The 13,730-nt window shown below is 50.9% G+C and overlaps 1 protein-coding gene across 2 annotated transcripts; it reads right to left on the bottom strand.

Moving 5' to 3' along the window:
• Window positions 1-5,422: 5,422 nt before the first annotated feature.
• On the bottom strand, window positions 5,423-8,458 carry LOC126643644 (zinc finger protein 239-like). 2 transcript variants are annotated; one of them, XM_050322158.1, is made up of 4 exons: window positions 8,283-8,458; window positions 8,002-8,153; window positions 6,916-6,994; window positions 5,423-6,781 (listed from the first exon to the last, which is right to left on the bottom strand). In XM_050322158.1, the coding sequence occupies exons 3-4, from the start codon at window positions 6,965-6,967 to the stop codon at window positions 5,850-5,852; spliced, it is 984 nt and encodes a 327-aa protein (XP_050178115.1). In that variant the 5' UTR covers window positions 6,968-6,994; window positions 8,002-8,153; window positions 8,283-8,458; the 3' UTR covers window positions 5,423-5,849. The 2 variants fall into 2 exon arrangements, with proteins under 2 accessions (XP_050178115.1, XP_050178114.1); XM_050322157.1 differs by having other exon boundaries at window positions 8,002-8,458.
• Window positions 8,459-13,730: the final 5,272 nt, after the last annotated feature.

The raw sequence follows: 13,730 nt of genomic DNA, 5'->3' as shown, positions 1-13,730 counted from the left end.
AAAGTGATAAGTTGCTTCAAGTCGTGGGAGTAACCGACCAATCAGAAAAAACATTTCTTTCTGAAACCCCTCCAGTACAACGTTGAGGAAAAATGGGAAATCATCAATTTTTAGATCTGCCTAATTCCCCAAAGCCTCTGTTGGGCAGAGATTTGATGGAAAACCTGGGAACTGTGATTAAGTTTGGAAAAGGTAAACTTGAATTTCAGGTAAACAACTAATAGCAGCCCTGAGATCGGTCCTGAGCTGCATAAAACCAGAGGAAAACAATCAAAATATCAGTCAAATTTTAGATCGAGTCTATTCCTTGGTATGAATGGGGCTACAGATGTACCCGGTAAATCAAAAAAGGCCACTCCTATTCAGATAGAATTATTACCAGGAGCAAAGCCAGAAGTCAGGAAACAATATCCATTGATGTTTGGAGGCAGAAAAGGAATTGAACCAAGAAGTGAAAACTTTTTGATGTTGGGACTTCTAATAAAGTGTGAATCAGACTTTAACACCCCAGTTCTCCCAGTTAAGAAACCAAGTGGAACTTACAGACTAGTTCAGGATTTAAGGGGAGTAAATGAGATAACTATAACCTTATACCCCATGGTAGCAAATCCCTATACACTTCTAACAAAATGAAAAGAGAATTTGATTGGATTCACAGTGTTAGATTTAAAAGATGCCTTTTTTTGTCTACCCCGAGCTCAGGAAAGTCAAAAGATTTTTGCTTTGGAGTGGGAATCTGTCCATAGTGGGAGAAAGATGCAATGTAGTTGGACAGTCTTCCCACAGAAATTTCAAAAATAGTCCCCCTTTGTTCAGTGACCAGCCAGTCAAAGAGCTGGAACAATGGCAGCAGCCACCGGCGGATGGCGTTCTTCTACAATATGGAGATGACTTGTTCATAGCGAGCGGAACAGAATAAGTGAGTGTGCAGTGGACAATCTCTCTTTTAAACTTCTTGGGTTTAAATGGTTACCGAGGTTCCCGACAGGAAGCATGACTGGTGCAAGAGAAAGTGGTGTACCTGGGATATGAAGTCTCCAGTGGGCAATGTGCCCTGGGAACAGCAAGAAAGGAAGCATCTGCCAGACACCCAGCCCAGAAACAGTGGGAGATCTCCAAGCCTTTCTAGGAATGACAGGTTGGTGTAGTTTATGGCTCTATCAGTAGGGAGTACTTGTAAAGCCTTTCTAGGACCGCCTCGCCCCGCCCACTCCGCGTCCTCCCATTGGCTGCGCGCGCCCAGCCCATGGGGCGAGGAGCGTGCAGGGAGGGTTCGATGCCACGTGACCCGCGGGGGGGTTGGAACAGGGGTGAGGCAGGGAGCGCTGGGAGCTGCCTGGCAACTGATGAGTCATCAGTTCCGCCGCTCCCATTGGTTAAAAAATGCTTCTGGCCCTTCTGTGGCTGATCCCTCTGAGATCCCTCAGTGCCCCCCAAAAACCGGGACTGTGAGAACTAGGAGGCTTTATTGAGAACACTGGGAGTAGCTGGGCGGGGGCAGAGTGACAGTGGGGGGGGGGATATACAACCCCCCCAGAATCAGCACGGGGACGGCACGGGTCCATGGGGGGCACTGGGAGAGAGGGGGTACTAGGATGAGCTGGGGGCCACTGGGAGAGAAGGGAGACTGGGATGGGTTAGAGGAGCACTGGGAGAAAGAGGGAATTTTTTTTACCCCTTTCCTGGGCACTGGAACCCCCTGCACCCCTGTGCCTGGCCATCCCAGCTCTCCTTCCCCCACAAGCCATAAACAGGTTTAGGAGCTCCCTCGAGTGTCACAGCCAATGGGACAGCGCTGGTTTAATGACATCACTGGTTTTCAAGAAGAATATGCCCGCCCCTTCTTCCCACCCCTGTGAGACTCATCCAATAGAACATTGTGAAATCCGTGACATCACCGGTCACCAGGCAGAATTGGCGAGCTTGGGGGCTGCTTGGAGCAGGGCGGTGCTCGCGGTGGGGGGCGGATCCCGATCGATAGGGATCGGTTGGGATCGATCGGGATCGGTTAGAATCGATCAGGATCCGGGGTCTCTTCCCACCACCATGTTCTTCATGTGCTGACCCAACGAGGCCATGGTGGTGCTGGGTGAGTTTGGGGGGCCCAGGGACTCCTGGGAACCCCCCAAGTCCCCCCCAAGACTCCTGGGGACCCCCAACTTCCCTCCATCAAATCTCCCAGGATTCCCCCAGTTATCCCAAACTGCCTCCTGGGGACCCCCTGTATCTTGTCATTAGGATCCATGGCCAGAACAAAGACAAGTACAACAGTCATTCAAACATTACAAAAAAAACTCTTATTGCAGTTAAAGACTACTAGCAAAGAGGTTAAAAAGTTAAAAAAGAAGACAAACCCACTACTTTATCAGTTAGTATTCATACAATACTACAATCAGCTTTTATTACAACATTAGCTAGTAAAAAGGGAATTAAAGGGATACAAAAAAAAAGAATACAAAATGTTTTCTTTCCTGGTTGCTTCCTATCAATAAACTGTGCTCACCTGCACAGACAGGCCAGGCCTACCAAGCTCTGCAGGGTTGGTCGGTGCCCGTGCTTGGTGGGTGTCCCCGCAGAGCAGCACAGTGTGGATGGAAGGATGAGCATCGCTCCACCCAGCAGTGCTGACACCCCATTCCATCAGCTCTACATTACACTACGTAGGGCCAGGAAGCAGCAGAAGGTGGTGCTTGAATGGCAACCAAACAGCACCTGTTCATCACCTCATGGCAACAGTCTGGGCGTGCCCCACTGTAGGGCAAGGGGCCAACGACCCCTGCCCACATCATCTTCCTCTCCATCACCTTCCTCAGCCCTATGGACGACCTGTACCATTGTGTTTCAAGGGGATTTGTATCTCTCTTGCAGAGTGGAGCCAACCAAGGGTTGATAGGGGACATCCAGTTGACTTTTCTAAAGGCACAATGGGTCTTACAGTGAACTTGTGCAATAAAGTTACATTGTACAATATTCTGGTTGGTTTCACACCCCAATATAATCACTTTGTCACCCCTCTGTGCTCCACTGATCATCTGAATCAAAAGTACCACCCTCACACCATGGCAACCATTATGCATTCTCATTGTGATGGTCGGTTACCATGGCAACCATTATGTATTGCCATTTTTACCTCTATTACCATGGCAATTGGCAGCCCCTGGTGGTCTAGTGGTAAAGGTGCCGCGCTATCACCGCGGAGACCCGGGTTCGATTCCCGGTCAGGGCCACTCCCGGGCAGGTGGGGCTCGTCAGCCCTTAAAGGCAACCCACCTACGTCCTAAGGACCTCGCTACCATTGTCCAAGCTCGCTTGGCCCCGGCAGATGAACCTTAGGATTAAAGGGTGGGCTCAGTTCCGCGCACACTGTGTCTCACCTAAAAAAAAAAATCCAATGCGCAGGCTGGAAGGTGTAAAGACCTTCCCCGGATCTTCGCTCGCGAAGACTGGCCATTATTATTTACCATGGCAATCGTTATCCATTCTCATTGTTAACTCTGTTACCATGGCAACCATTATGCAATCTCATCATTTAGGTCGGTTACCACAGCAACTGTTATACATTAGCATTGTTATGTCAGTAACCGTGGCAAGCATTATGTATTCAAATTGCTACATTGGTTACCATAGCAACCTTTACATATTTTCATTGTTACCTGGGTTACCATGGAAACCTTTATGCAGTCTCATTGTTAGATTTGGTTACCATGACAACCATGATGCATTCTCATTGTTACGTCGGATACCACAGAAACCTTTATGCAGTCCTCTTGTGAGGTTGGTTACCATGGCAACAACTATACAGTCACATTGTTACATTAGTAACAATGGAACCATTATGCACTCCAATTGTTACAGTCGCTACCATGGCAACCATTATGCATTCCCATTGTTATGTCGGTTACCATGGACACCATTATGCTGTCTCATCATTTAGGTCGATTACCACAGCAGCCATTACACATTAGTATTGTTACATCAGTAACCATGGTACCATTATGCATTTGAATTGCTATGTCGGTTACCATGGCAACCATTATGCATTCTCATTGTGACGTAGGTAGCCATGGCAACCATTGTGCATTCTCATTGTGACGTCAGTAGCCATGGCAACCATTACCCATTCTCACTGTGACATCAGTTTCCATGGCAACCATTATACATTCTCATTCTTAAAAGCAGTTACCATGGCAACCTGTATGCATTCCGATTGATACCTCGGTTACCATGGCAATAATTACGCATTCATATTGTTATGTTGGTTTCCATGGCAACCACTGAGCATTTACATTGCTACGGTCAGTTAATATGGTAAACATTATGCATTCTGATTGTGAATTCGGTTACCATGGCAAATGTCATATTATCCCATTGCTACGGTCAGTTACCATGGCAACCATTATGAATTCCCTGTTACGTCGCTTACCATGGCAACCATCTGTAACACACAGACAATATAGAAATCCCAAAAATTGTTTCTGCCTCTCAAAAACTTCCTTCCAAACATTCTCTGTCGTCTCTCTGAAAGAAGTTCCCACCAGAACTTCCTACAGCACTTTCCTGCCAAAAGATCCTGCCATTGTTTATGATTATCATATCTCCTCCAATATCTCAACTGGCTACGTGCCAAGAAACCACATTCAACCTCCTTTGAACACTATAAAAGTTGAGGGCAAATTTTGGAAAATGAGGGAGAGGAAAGGGAGAAGAACTGGTGACTGTAGCCGAGAATCTCTGCCCACCTCCCCTCACCTTTTCTCCGCCACCGCGTGCTGCCTGCCTGCCACCGGAGACTGGAACTGTGCCGGCCTGGAGAGAGCTGAGACCACCGTGCCATATGTGGGAGTTCTACCTTATCCTTCTACCCTGACCATATTTCTGAGGGCCCAAAGCTTCGGCTGAGCTGAGACCCTGCACGGCCTGGGACAGGGGCGTGAGCGGTGAAACCACACATGGTGCATTGCAGAGAAATAAAGCTGTCAGACCCCTGCAACTACAGAGATAACATCCAAAAGCTGCAGGGACAGAGAAAAAAAAAGCAGAAACTGCTTCTCCTCTGCCCCACACACCAGCTTAGCGGGTAAAGGTACTTTTCAGCGATAACTTTTGCCTGCTTCTAGAAATAATCTTAGCAGTTTCCAAACTTTTCTTATTTTTTCCTTTCTCTCTGTATCTCTTAGCAATCAATAAAATCAGGTTTTGGTATCAACTGATAACTGTGGTGCCCCTCTTACCTCCAACTTACTGTGGGGTGCTGGGGCTATTGGATCCAATCTCAGCCTTGGGTTATGCCAGCAGGTTCAGTTTAGAGCAATTACAGAGGTGGGACTGAACCACTTTTGTCCCCCAGGGCTTTAATGATGACAAGTCCAATCTATTGATGGAAATGAATTATTTAGGGTTACAAATGATCAGACAAAAGATCTTCATCAGAATTATTTACTGCACAATACAAACACTAAAACTACCAATAGTACAGCATAAGATAGGACAGTGCTCTACACTAAAGTAATTGTGGAAGCAATTCTACTCAAGCTGGCACCAAAGCAAGAATTATGAATTAGAGATGGATGGAACTCCCCCAGACCAACGCTCGTGGGGAGATCTCTGCTCTCAACCTCCAGCAGTGACCTTGGGGGGTCCCAGCCAAGGCAGGAATCTCCACACATCCCCTAAGAAGGGTTCTGTTGGCAGAACCTACCCCTGGCAAAGGGGACTGGTCCCTTTCTGGTGGAAAGGGATGGACTGACAGTCCCTGGACTCCAGGGGTTGCCTCACCATCAGGAGGGGCATTCAGGGTGGGAGCAGCGGCCAAAGCTCTTCCCAAAGTCGGGGCACTCGTGGGGCTTCCCTTACTGGTGGGTCCGTTGGTGCGAGGTCAAGTTACCTCTCTGGGTGAAGCTCTTCCCACACTCCCCACACTTGTAGGGCCTCTCCCTGGTGTGGAGGCGCCGGTGGCTGACGAGGTTGGTGTTCCGTTTGAAGCCCTTCCCGCAGTCGGTGCAGCGGAAGGGCCTCTCCTCTGTGTGTGTCTGCTCATGCTTGAGGTGATCCGAGCTGCTCCGAGACCTCTTCCCACACTCAAGACACTGGAAGGGCCATTCCGCAGTGTGGGTCTTCTGATGCTGGTTCAGGTTGGAACGGAGGCGGAAGCTCTTCCCACATTCTGAGCACTTGTAGGGCTTCTCCCCCGTGTGCAGGCGCTGGTGGATAATGAGGTCAGAACTGTATTGGAAGCTTTTCTTGCATTCCCCACATTTGTGGGGCTGGTGCCCCCGTTCCCCAGTGTGGATGAGCTGATGGCGTATCAGGTGGGAGCTGACGCTGAAGCCCTTCCCGCATTCCAAGCACTTGTAGGGCCGCTCCCCCGTGTGCACCCGGCGGTGGGTGAAGAGGTGGGATCCATAGATGAAGGTCTTCCCACATTCCCCACACTCGTAGGGCCGTTCCCCGGTGTGGACACGCTGGTGGGCGAGGAGATTGGAGCTGTTGACGAAGCTTCTCCCACAGGTGGGGCACTTGTAGGGCTTCTCCGCGGTATTGACGCGCTCCTGCACCACCAGCTCGGAGCTCCGGCTCAAGCTCCGGCCACTTTCCCGGCACAGGCCGGGTCTTTCCTCCTCAGAGCTTCCTGGGCTGGCTTTGCAGCCCCTCCTCTGGGGGCATCTCCGGGCCTTTTCCTCCCTGCTGCCTTCCTGCGCCAGGGAGCCCTTCAAAACGGCCTCTCCCACCAGGCTCTGCCGGGGGGATTTGTCCTTCGTGCTCTCCGTCCTCAGCTCAAGGCCTGGGGCAGGAAGAAAGAAGGACAGGCAGGGGATTTGCCTCCAGCCCAGAGGGAAGGCCAAGGACATCTCCCCCAAATTTGGTCCCCACAGGCACCACAAGACAGGGCCAAAGGGGCACTGACTTCCTCCTCACCTGCCTGGGGAGCCTGCGGATATTTCCTCTTCCTTGCAACCTCCTCCTCCATCTGCCCAAGCTTTGGGAAGGACAAATCCTGTTGGGGGGAAACAAGGGCTGAGTGCCTTGCCTTGGGGTTTCCTCCTGCCCAAGTCAATCTCTAGAACTCACCAGGAATCTTGGGACCATAAAAACCTCCAAAACACTAATATTCAGCCCAAAAATCCCCAGCCAGGAGTTCCTCCTCTCTGGTCTCTCCACTTTGGGATTCTGGAGGTCCCCCCTGTTCGGGCTGCTGGGAATCCTGTGTGTATTTGGGGTCTCCCATCTACGGGGTCTCTGCGCTCTCCAGGCTGCTGGAGCTCCCAGCAGTCCAAGACTCCCCGTCTCCCAAATTCAGGGTTCTGGGGGACCTCCAAAACATCACGATTCAGCTTAGGAAAACTGAAACCACCAACATGCAGGCAAAAAAACTCCTCAGAAATAGCAAGAAGACCCCCGCCCCCAAACTGCAAAAGTTGAGATTCTGCTGAAATATACTCCAAATTATGAAGATTAGTCCAAAAAATCTCTCCCACAAGTTCCCCCTCTCTGGGTTTCAGAGGGTCTCCCCTGTCTGGGATGTTGGGGGCCCCACTTAGAAATGCTGGGAGTGTTGGGGGTCCCAAGGGTCCCTCCTCTTCTGACCCTCACCTTCAGGGTGCCGCCTTCCCACACATTCCCCCTCTCCGGGTTCTCCACCTCGTTGTCCCGAGGATCCCAGGGGTCCCCTCTCTCCAGGCTTCCCCGTCTCCGCTCCCCCCATTTCAGGCTCACGAGGGTCCCGGGGCTCCTCCCTCTCCGTGCTCCCCCCTCCAGCCTGCCGGGGGTCCCCCAGCTCCGGCATCGCCCGCTCCGCCCTCCACCCTCGGCAGCTCCCAGGGGGACCCCAAAACTGCTGTGTCTGCCCAGCCAGCCCCGGGCTGACAGTGGCCCTGACCCTGTCCCTGCTCCTCCCTGCAGGCTCCGTGGCCGGGCACACTTTGTGTTCCTGGGTGCCACCAGCTCAGCAGCTGCAGCCGCTCCAATCAGCGCCCGCAGCTCTGCAGCAAAGCCCCAGCTCACCTGGCACACAGGGCATGGACACAGCACCTTCTCGCTGCTGGGCACTCCCAGCTCAGCCTCTTCCCCAGCACGGGGCTCTCCTGCCTCAGCACCACCTCTGCCTTCCACTTCTTCTCAGGGCCACCTCAGGGCCTGCTCTCCAGGACAGGAACCTGCAGGGAGGGCAGATGATGTGCAAGCCCAGGGGGGCCTGCTTGCACTGGCCTGGGGGCTTCTTTCTCCTGCCACAACCACCCCACAACTTCTCCTGCTTTTCTAACCCCACATCTTTGCAGACTGACCTTGTCTCTCTGTCTGCACAGACACATCTATCCCCTGTGGACAGAGCCTCCAGCATGTGCTGCCCTGGCAATGGCACCCAGAGAATCCCAGAATCAGCCGGCTTGGAAAAGACCTCCCAGATCATCAAGTGCACCCCTTGATCCAACCCCGTCGTGGTTCCCAGACCGTGGCACGGATGCCCAGGGGAGGGGCTTTGGGGATTAGGTATCTCCCAGTACAGCCCAGTGCCCCCTCAGTGCTCTCCCAGTACAGCCCATTGAACCCCTCAGTGCCCTCCCAGTACAGCCCACTGTGTTCCTGTCCCAGGATGCCGGGTGATCCCTCTTTGCCAGGCGTTTGATTGGGATTTGGGGCATTTTGGGGGCCTCTGGGTGCATTTTGGGGAGTTAAAAGAGGTCTTGGGAGCATTGGGGGGTCAAAGGGATATGGGGGGGGAGGTGATTAAAGGAAAAATGGGGGTTAGGGGACATTTGGGGGGGCTTATTGGGGCTGGGGAGGGACAGGAGGAGCAGCACTACGAGCAAGTGAGTCCTGAGACCCCCCTGGTGTCCCCAAGACCCTCCTGCTGTCCTCAATTTCCCACTTGGCAGCCTGAGACCCTCCTGGTGTCTCCAGTGTCCCCAGGGCCTCCCCATGGCCCCAATTCTCCCCTTGACACCCCCCATTCCACTGTCCCCAAACCCCTCCCCCTTGTCCCCAAACCCCATCCCTGATGTCCCCAACACTCCGTCTCACCCCAGAAGGCCCCCCTGGACCCTCTGACCCCCAAAATGGCCCCATCCCCTCACAGTTTCAGAAAGGTCAAAGGCATCTGGGGACACATTGGGGACACTTGGGAGCCTTTGGGGGAAACTGGGTGATTACTGACGGATACTGGGACACACTGGGGATAACCAGGGGGTACTGGGAGGGACTGGGGGGTTATTGAGGGATGCTGGGAGGGCACTGGGAGGGACTGGGTTATTAGTGGGGGATTACCAGGACATACAGGGGGACACTGGAAGGTTACTGGGCCATACTGGGGGTTACTGGGTGCTCACTGGAGGATTATCAGGTCATACTGGGGGCAGTGGGAGGTCACTGGGCTACACTGGGCCCCCATTACCTGAATGTGGTACATCGACCCCCCAGAATTCGGGGGGCAACCATAAGACCCCTTCCCTGGGAGCTGAACCCCATTACTGGACTTTAGAGGACCCTCTGACCCCCCCTCCCTACGGCGTCTGTGATGAGTTTTGGGGGTCTCTGGGGCTCGAAGGGGGGGGCACCAGCACCCCCTTTCCTGCGCTCGGTCCGCCGGGCCGGCAGGGGGCGCTGTGGCTGCAGCAGGAATGGCGGTGCTGCGCAAAGCCTCATGGGGGTTGCAGTTCCCTCATGGCCGGCGCGCCTGCGCATTTAAGCCACATGGCCGGGAGAGCCCCCCTTTCTCCCCGCCCCAGAGAGGGTTTCAATCACCGCGCTCCGCCCTTCGGGAGCCCTCGAACCCCCCCGCTAAACCCTCCCGAGCCATCCAGCCTTTCCACAGCTCCCCAGTTCCAACAGCCCCGCTCTCGCCGCAGCCGCCATCTCCCTCACCTGGATCGCTGCTGCACAACATGGCGCTGGGCGCGCGCGCCGCATTTAAACCCCCCGCCGCAGCCAATCAGAGAGCGGGCACCGCCCCTCCAGCCCCGCCCCCGCCCCGCGCGGGGAACCACGGGAGTTGTAGTTGCGGCAGCGAAAGAACCAGCGCGGAACTCGAGACTGCGCAGGACGATCTGGGCAGATCCGCGAGAGGAACGAGCGGCTGCTGCAGTGTCCTCCAGGGACAGAGGAGGAACGAAAGGGCCGCTCCGAGAGCAGCTGTAGGCGAGATTAATGAGAGAAGGGAGAGAGGAGTCACAGCTGGAGTCCTCTAAAGAAACATCCCCCTCTCTGACTTCAAGCCTTTGCGGGACCAAGGGGAAAAGTGGTCGGTGTCGCTCCGTCCCCTCATTAAAACAGAATACACAGAGGAGGGCTCGGATGATGATACACCTCAAATAACTGGCAAAAGAAGTTCCTTAGACAGCGACTGAATTAGCTGAGTTAAAAAAGGAATAGAGCAGAACCCCTCAAGATTCTATGTTTGGAGAGTCTCTCTTACTGGGGCTGACCAAATGTTGTTATCAACAGAGAGACTGAAGGGTTCTGGGGAGCCGGAGTTTTCCTGACCACAGGAGATTCTCGTGGGCCCTGGTCCCTTCCCCAAAGAGCAGCCTGTTGGGCAGGGGGACTCAACACCCTGGAAAGGAGAGATCCCCTGGCTACAGTGGGAAATGTTCATCAGATTGTGGAAAGTGTGCAAAAGGCTGCTTGTTTACAAATAATGGGTGATAGGGAATGAGCACCAAGCCCTGAATCCCCAGTGATGCTGCCTGCAGACCCTGAAAAAATAATTATCATTCTCAGAGGTCTCCCTGAGCTGTGAAACCTGTTACCTAAATGGCTGTGGGGAAAAAAAGACTCCAAGCCAAATTAGGTAGGAGATAAGATAAGGATACAAAAGTTTTAATGAGCCCCCAGGCTTTCTGGAATACCCCAGCACGCGCTCCCGAAATACAGATGTCCACAGTTTTTATAATGATTTTCACCCAATCCAGTCCAGCCACCACCCAGGTTCTGCCCCCACCACGCCTCTTGGGAATTGGGTCTGGGGGCATTTTGGGACCCCCTCTTCTTCATCTTCATCTTCCTCAGAGCACGTAATGTCCTTGGAGGCCTTCCAGAATTCTAGGCCTGAAGGTTGTTGGGTCTATGGCTGTATCTTGTTCCGTAGGGTTAGGGTGTTTTTCTACAATTCTACCTTGAAAAAGAGACTAAACAGGCTCTGGAATTTAGGGAATTGATATGGGAATGGGTAACTGGGGTTTGAGTTGGTGTGTTAAGGGTAAAGGGATAATATGCTGCTACTCTAAAATCTACATTTACTATATAACTACTTCTAAGGTCTACAAAAATAAAAAAATTAAAACATCAAAACTCCAAGGTATCAGTCCCCCCTTTAGAGACTGGACAAAACTCAAAAATTTTGTCCAATCTCTACTACTTACTTCTAATCACTTTCCAAAAAGATGAGCAACATCTACAACATTGGTTCATGCAATAAGTTATTACACAAACACTAACTATGTATATTACCAATAGAAACAGTTGTTTAATCCAGGTCCAGTTCGGTAACCATGAAGTAAGTTTGTGGAGAGTGTCTCCCAAACCCAGTGAGACATTGTCCAGAGACACCTGATGTAGAATTTTAGTTTGATTCCGAATTGCAGCCAAATCGTTATTAATTCTTCCACTTTGGTCTATGTAAGAACAGCAACTGGTGTTGATGACTTTACACACGCCTCCTTGAGAGGCTAGCAAGATGTTAAGAGCCAGTCGGTTTTGTAGAACTACACGAGACAGACTATGGACCTCCTCTTGTAAAGCTGAAATTGCATCTGAAGCCTGATCTTGAATGTTTTCAATTACAGCTGAGATGTTAACTATTGCCTTTTCCAATTCACTCACCCCTAGAGATGGGATCATGGCTCTGACTATACTGTGAAAGAGTGTGGGACGGTCAATAAGGGGATTATTTGTCCTCTTCATTCTTTTTAGATAACTCTTTTCCCATTCCTCTTTTTCATCAATTTGGTCAAAGATTGTTATGTTTGGAATTACAGCCCCTAGAGCACAGGCCCGATCTTTATCAAGGGGCAAAACTTTCCAAGCCTCTTTTTCACAAATCCAGTACCACCCTGAACCATGGGGGGGATTAATCTCAAGGGGACTTGTGCCAACCTTGTTACAATTTCCGGGTCTATTTCTTCTGTAGATTTATTTTTATCACAGTAAGGAGGGAGAATGATTTTTCCTGTAGCATTAACAACCATACAGGGGACAGTGTAATTGTCCTGGTCAGACATTACGTGAGTCAGGGTTACCGGATAGTAGGCCTCAGTAACTGGCTTCCAGGTTCCTGGCAGTTCTAACATAGACTTACCAAAGTTTGTTTCGTTTAGTAAAATGCCAATAAGAGGCCAAATGCTATCTTTACCATCGATTGCTGGTATTTGGGTGCAAATCCAGCAGTCATCTTTGCGGAGAATTTTGGATACATTTTGGACTATGGCCACATGCAGTTTTGGATCCCAAACTCGATTCATAGTTACCGACTGTACAGATAACATGTACAGCAGAAACAGTTTATGGCACATCCTCTTCATCTGAGTTGGGTTCTGATTTGCTGATAGTTCCAGGAACTGAAGCTTTCTTCACTCTGGAGTAATGAAACCACGGTCCTTTGCCAGCAACTTTGACAGCAGTGAGGGAAGTCAGCAGGACTTGGAAAGGTCCTCTCCACTTGGCTTGCAGCGGATCACTGTCCCACCATTTGATGTAGACCCAGTCTCCTGGTTGGAATTGATGAGCAGGGGTGTCCAATCCAATGGGCCTTGAAAGCTCGACAAATTTCTGGAGCTTCTGTAAAGTAGAGCCTAAAGCAATTAAATACTTTTGTAAATCAACTTTCCCTCTCATGTGAATGTCCCCTGGAATGTGTGGAGCCTGGTATGGTCTTCCATACAATATTTCATAAGGACTTATGTTATCCCTCCGCCTTGTCTGGATACAAATCCTCAGCAGAGCCAGAGGCAAAGCCTGAACCCATGACATGGAAGTTTCCTGACAAATTTTGCCAATTTGCATTTTAAGAGTGCCATTCATGCATTCCACTTTGCCACTTGCCTGAGGTCTGTAGGGAGTGTGTAGGTCCCAAACAATTCCTAGGACGCGACACACCTCTCTCACTATTACTGCAATGAAATGTGTCCCTCTATCTGATGACATTCCCAGAGGAACCCCAAATCTTGGAATTATGTGATTAAGCAAAGCTTTTACTACTTCTCTTGCTGTGTTAGTGCGACACAGGTAAGCTTCAGGCCATCCACTAAAAGTGTCAACCAGCACTAGTATGTATTTATATCCTTCCCTCGGTGGTAACTCAGCAAAATCTATTTGCCAGTAATCTCCAGGAAGGTTCCCAGCCTTTGTTACTCCTAGTACCACCCTCTTGGTTGTATCCGGGTTGTTTTGCTGGCAGATTTCACATTTAGTTACTATGGATTGTACGACTTCAGTCATACCTGTCCCTATCACTACTTTCTTTAGGTGCTTTAGAAGGTTTTCTATTCCCCAGTGGGTAGCCTCATGTTCCCGCAGAGCTATTTCTCTTAGGAGTGGGGGTGTGACCACAACCTGTCCTGTTGGTGTAACAGCCCACCCACTTTCTTTGATTTCAGCTTTAAGAGATTTAATTAATTGGTGGTCCTTCTCATCATATTTTGGGGTGTACCCTGTCAAATCGATTTCTTTCTGTGGAACTACTGCTAGAATGCCTTTTTCTGCAGCCCTTTTTGCAGCCTGGTCAGCAAAATGATTTCCCA

The sequence above is a fragment of the Myiozetetes cayanensis genome, unplaced genomic scaffold (assembly GCF_022539395.1).
Source record: "Myiozetetes cayanensis isolate MyiCay16 unplaced genomic scaffold, myiCay2020 scf275, whole genome shotgun sequence".
Taxonomy (NCBI): Eukaryota; Metazoa; Chordata; class Aves; order Passeriformes; family Tyrannidae; genus Myiozetetes; species Myiozetetes cayanensis.
This window is presented reverse-complemented; position numbering and strand designations above follow the sequence as displayed.

What these genes read in the sequence shown, in the direction of transcription:
- LOC126643644 (XM_050322157.1), bottom strand. Translation starts at nt 6,967, where the DNA reads ATGGAGGAGGAGGTTGCAAGGAAGAGGAAATATCCGCAGGCTCCCCAG. An exon ending in TCCGCAGGCTCCCCAGGCAG is followed by an intron (nt 6,782 to 6,915) that starts GTGAGGAGGAAG and finishes TTCCTGCCCCAG; the next exon opens with GCCTTGAGCTGAGGACGGAG.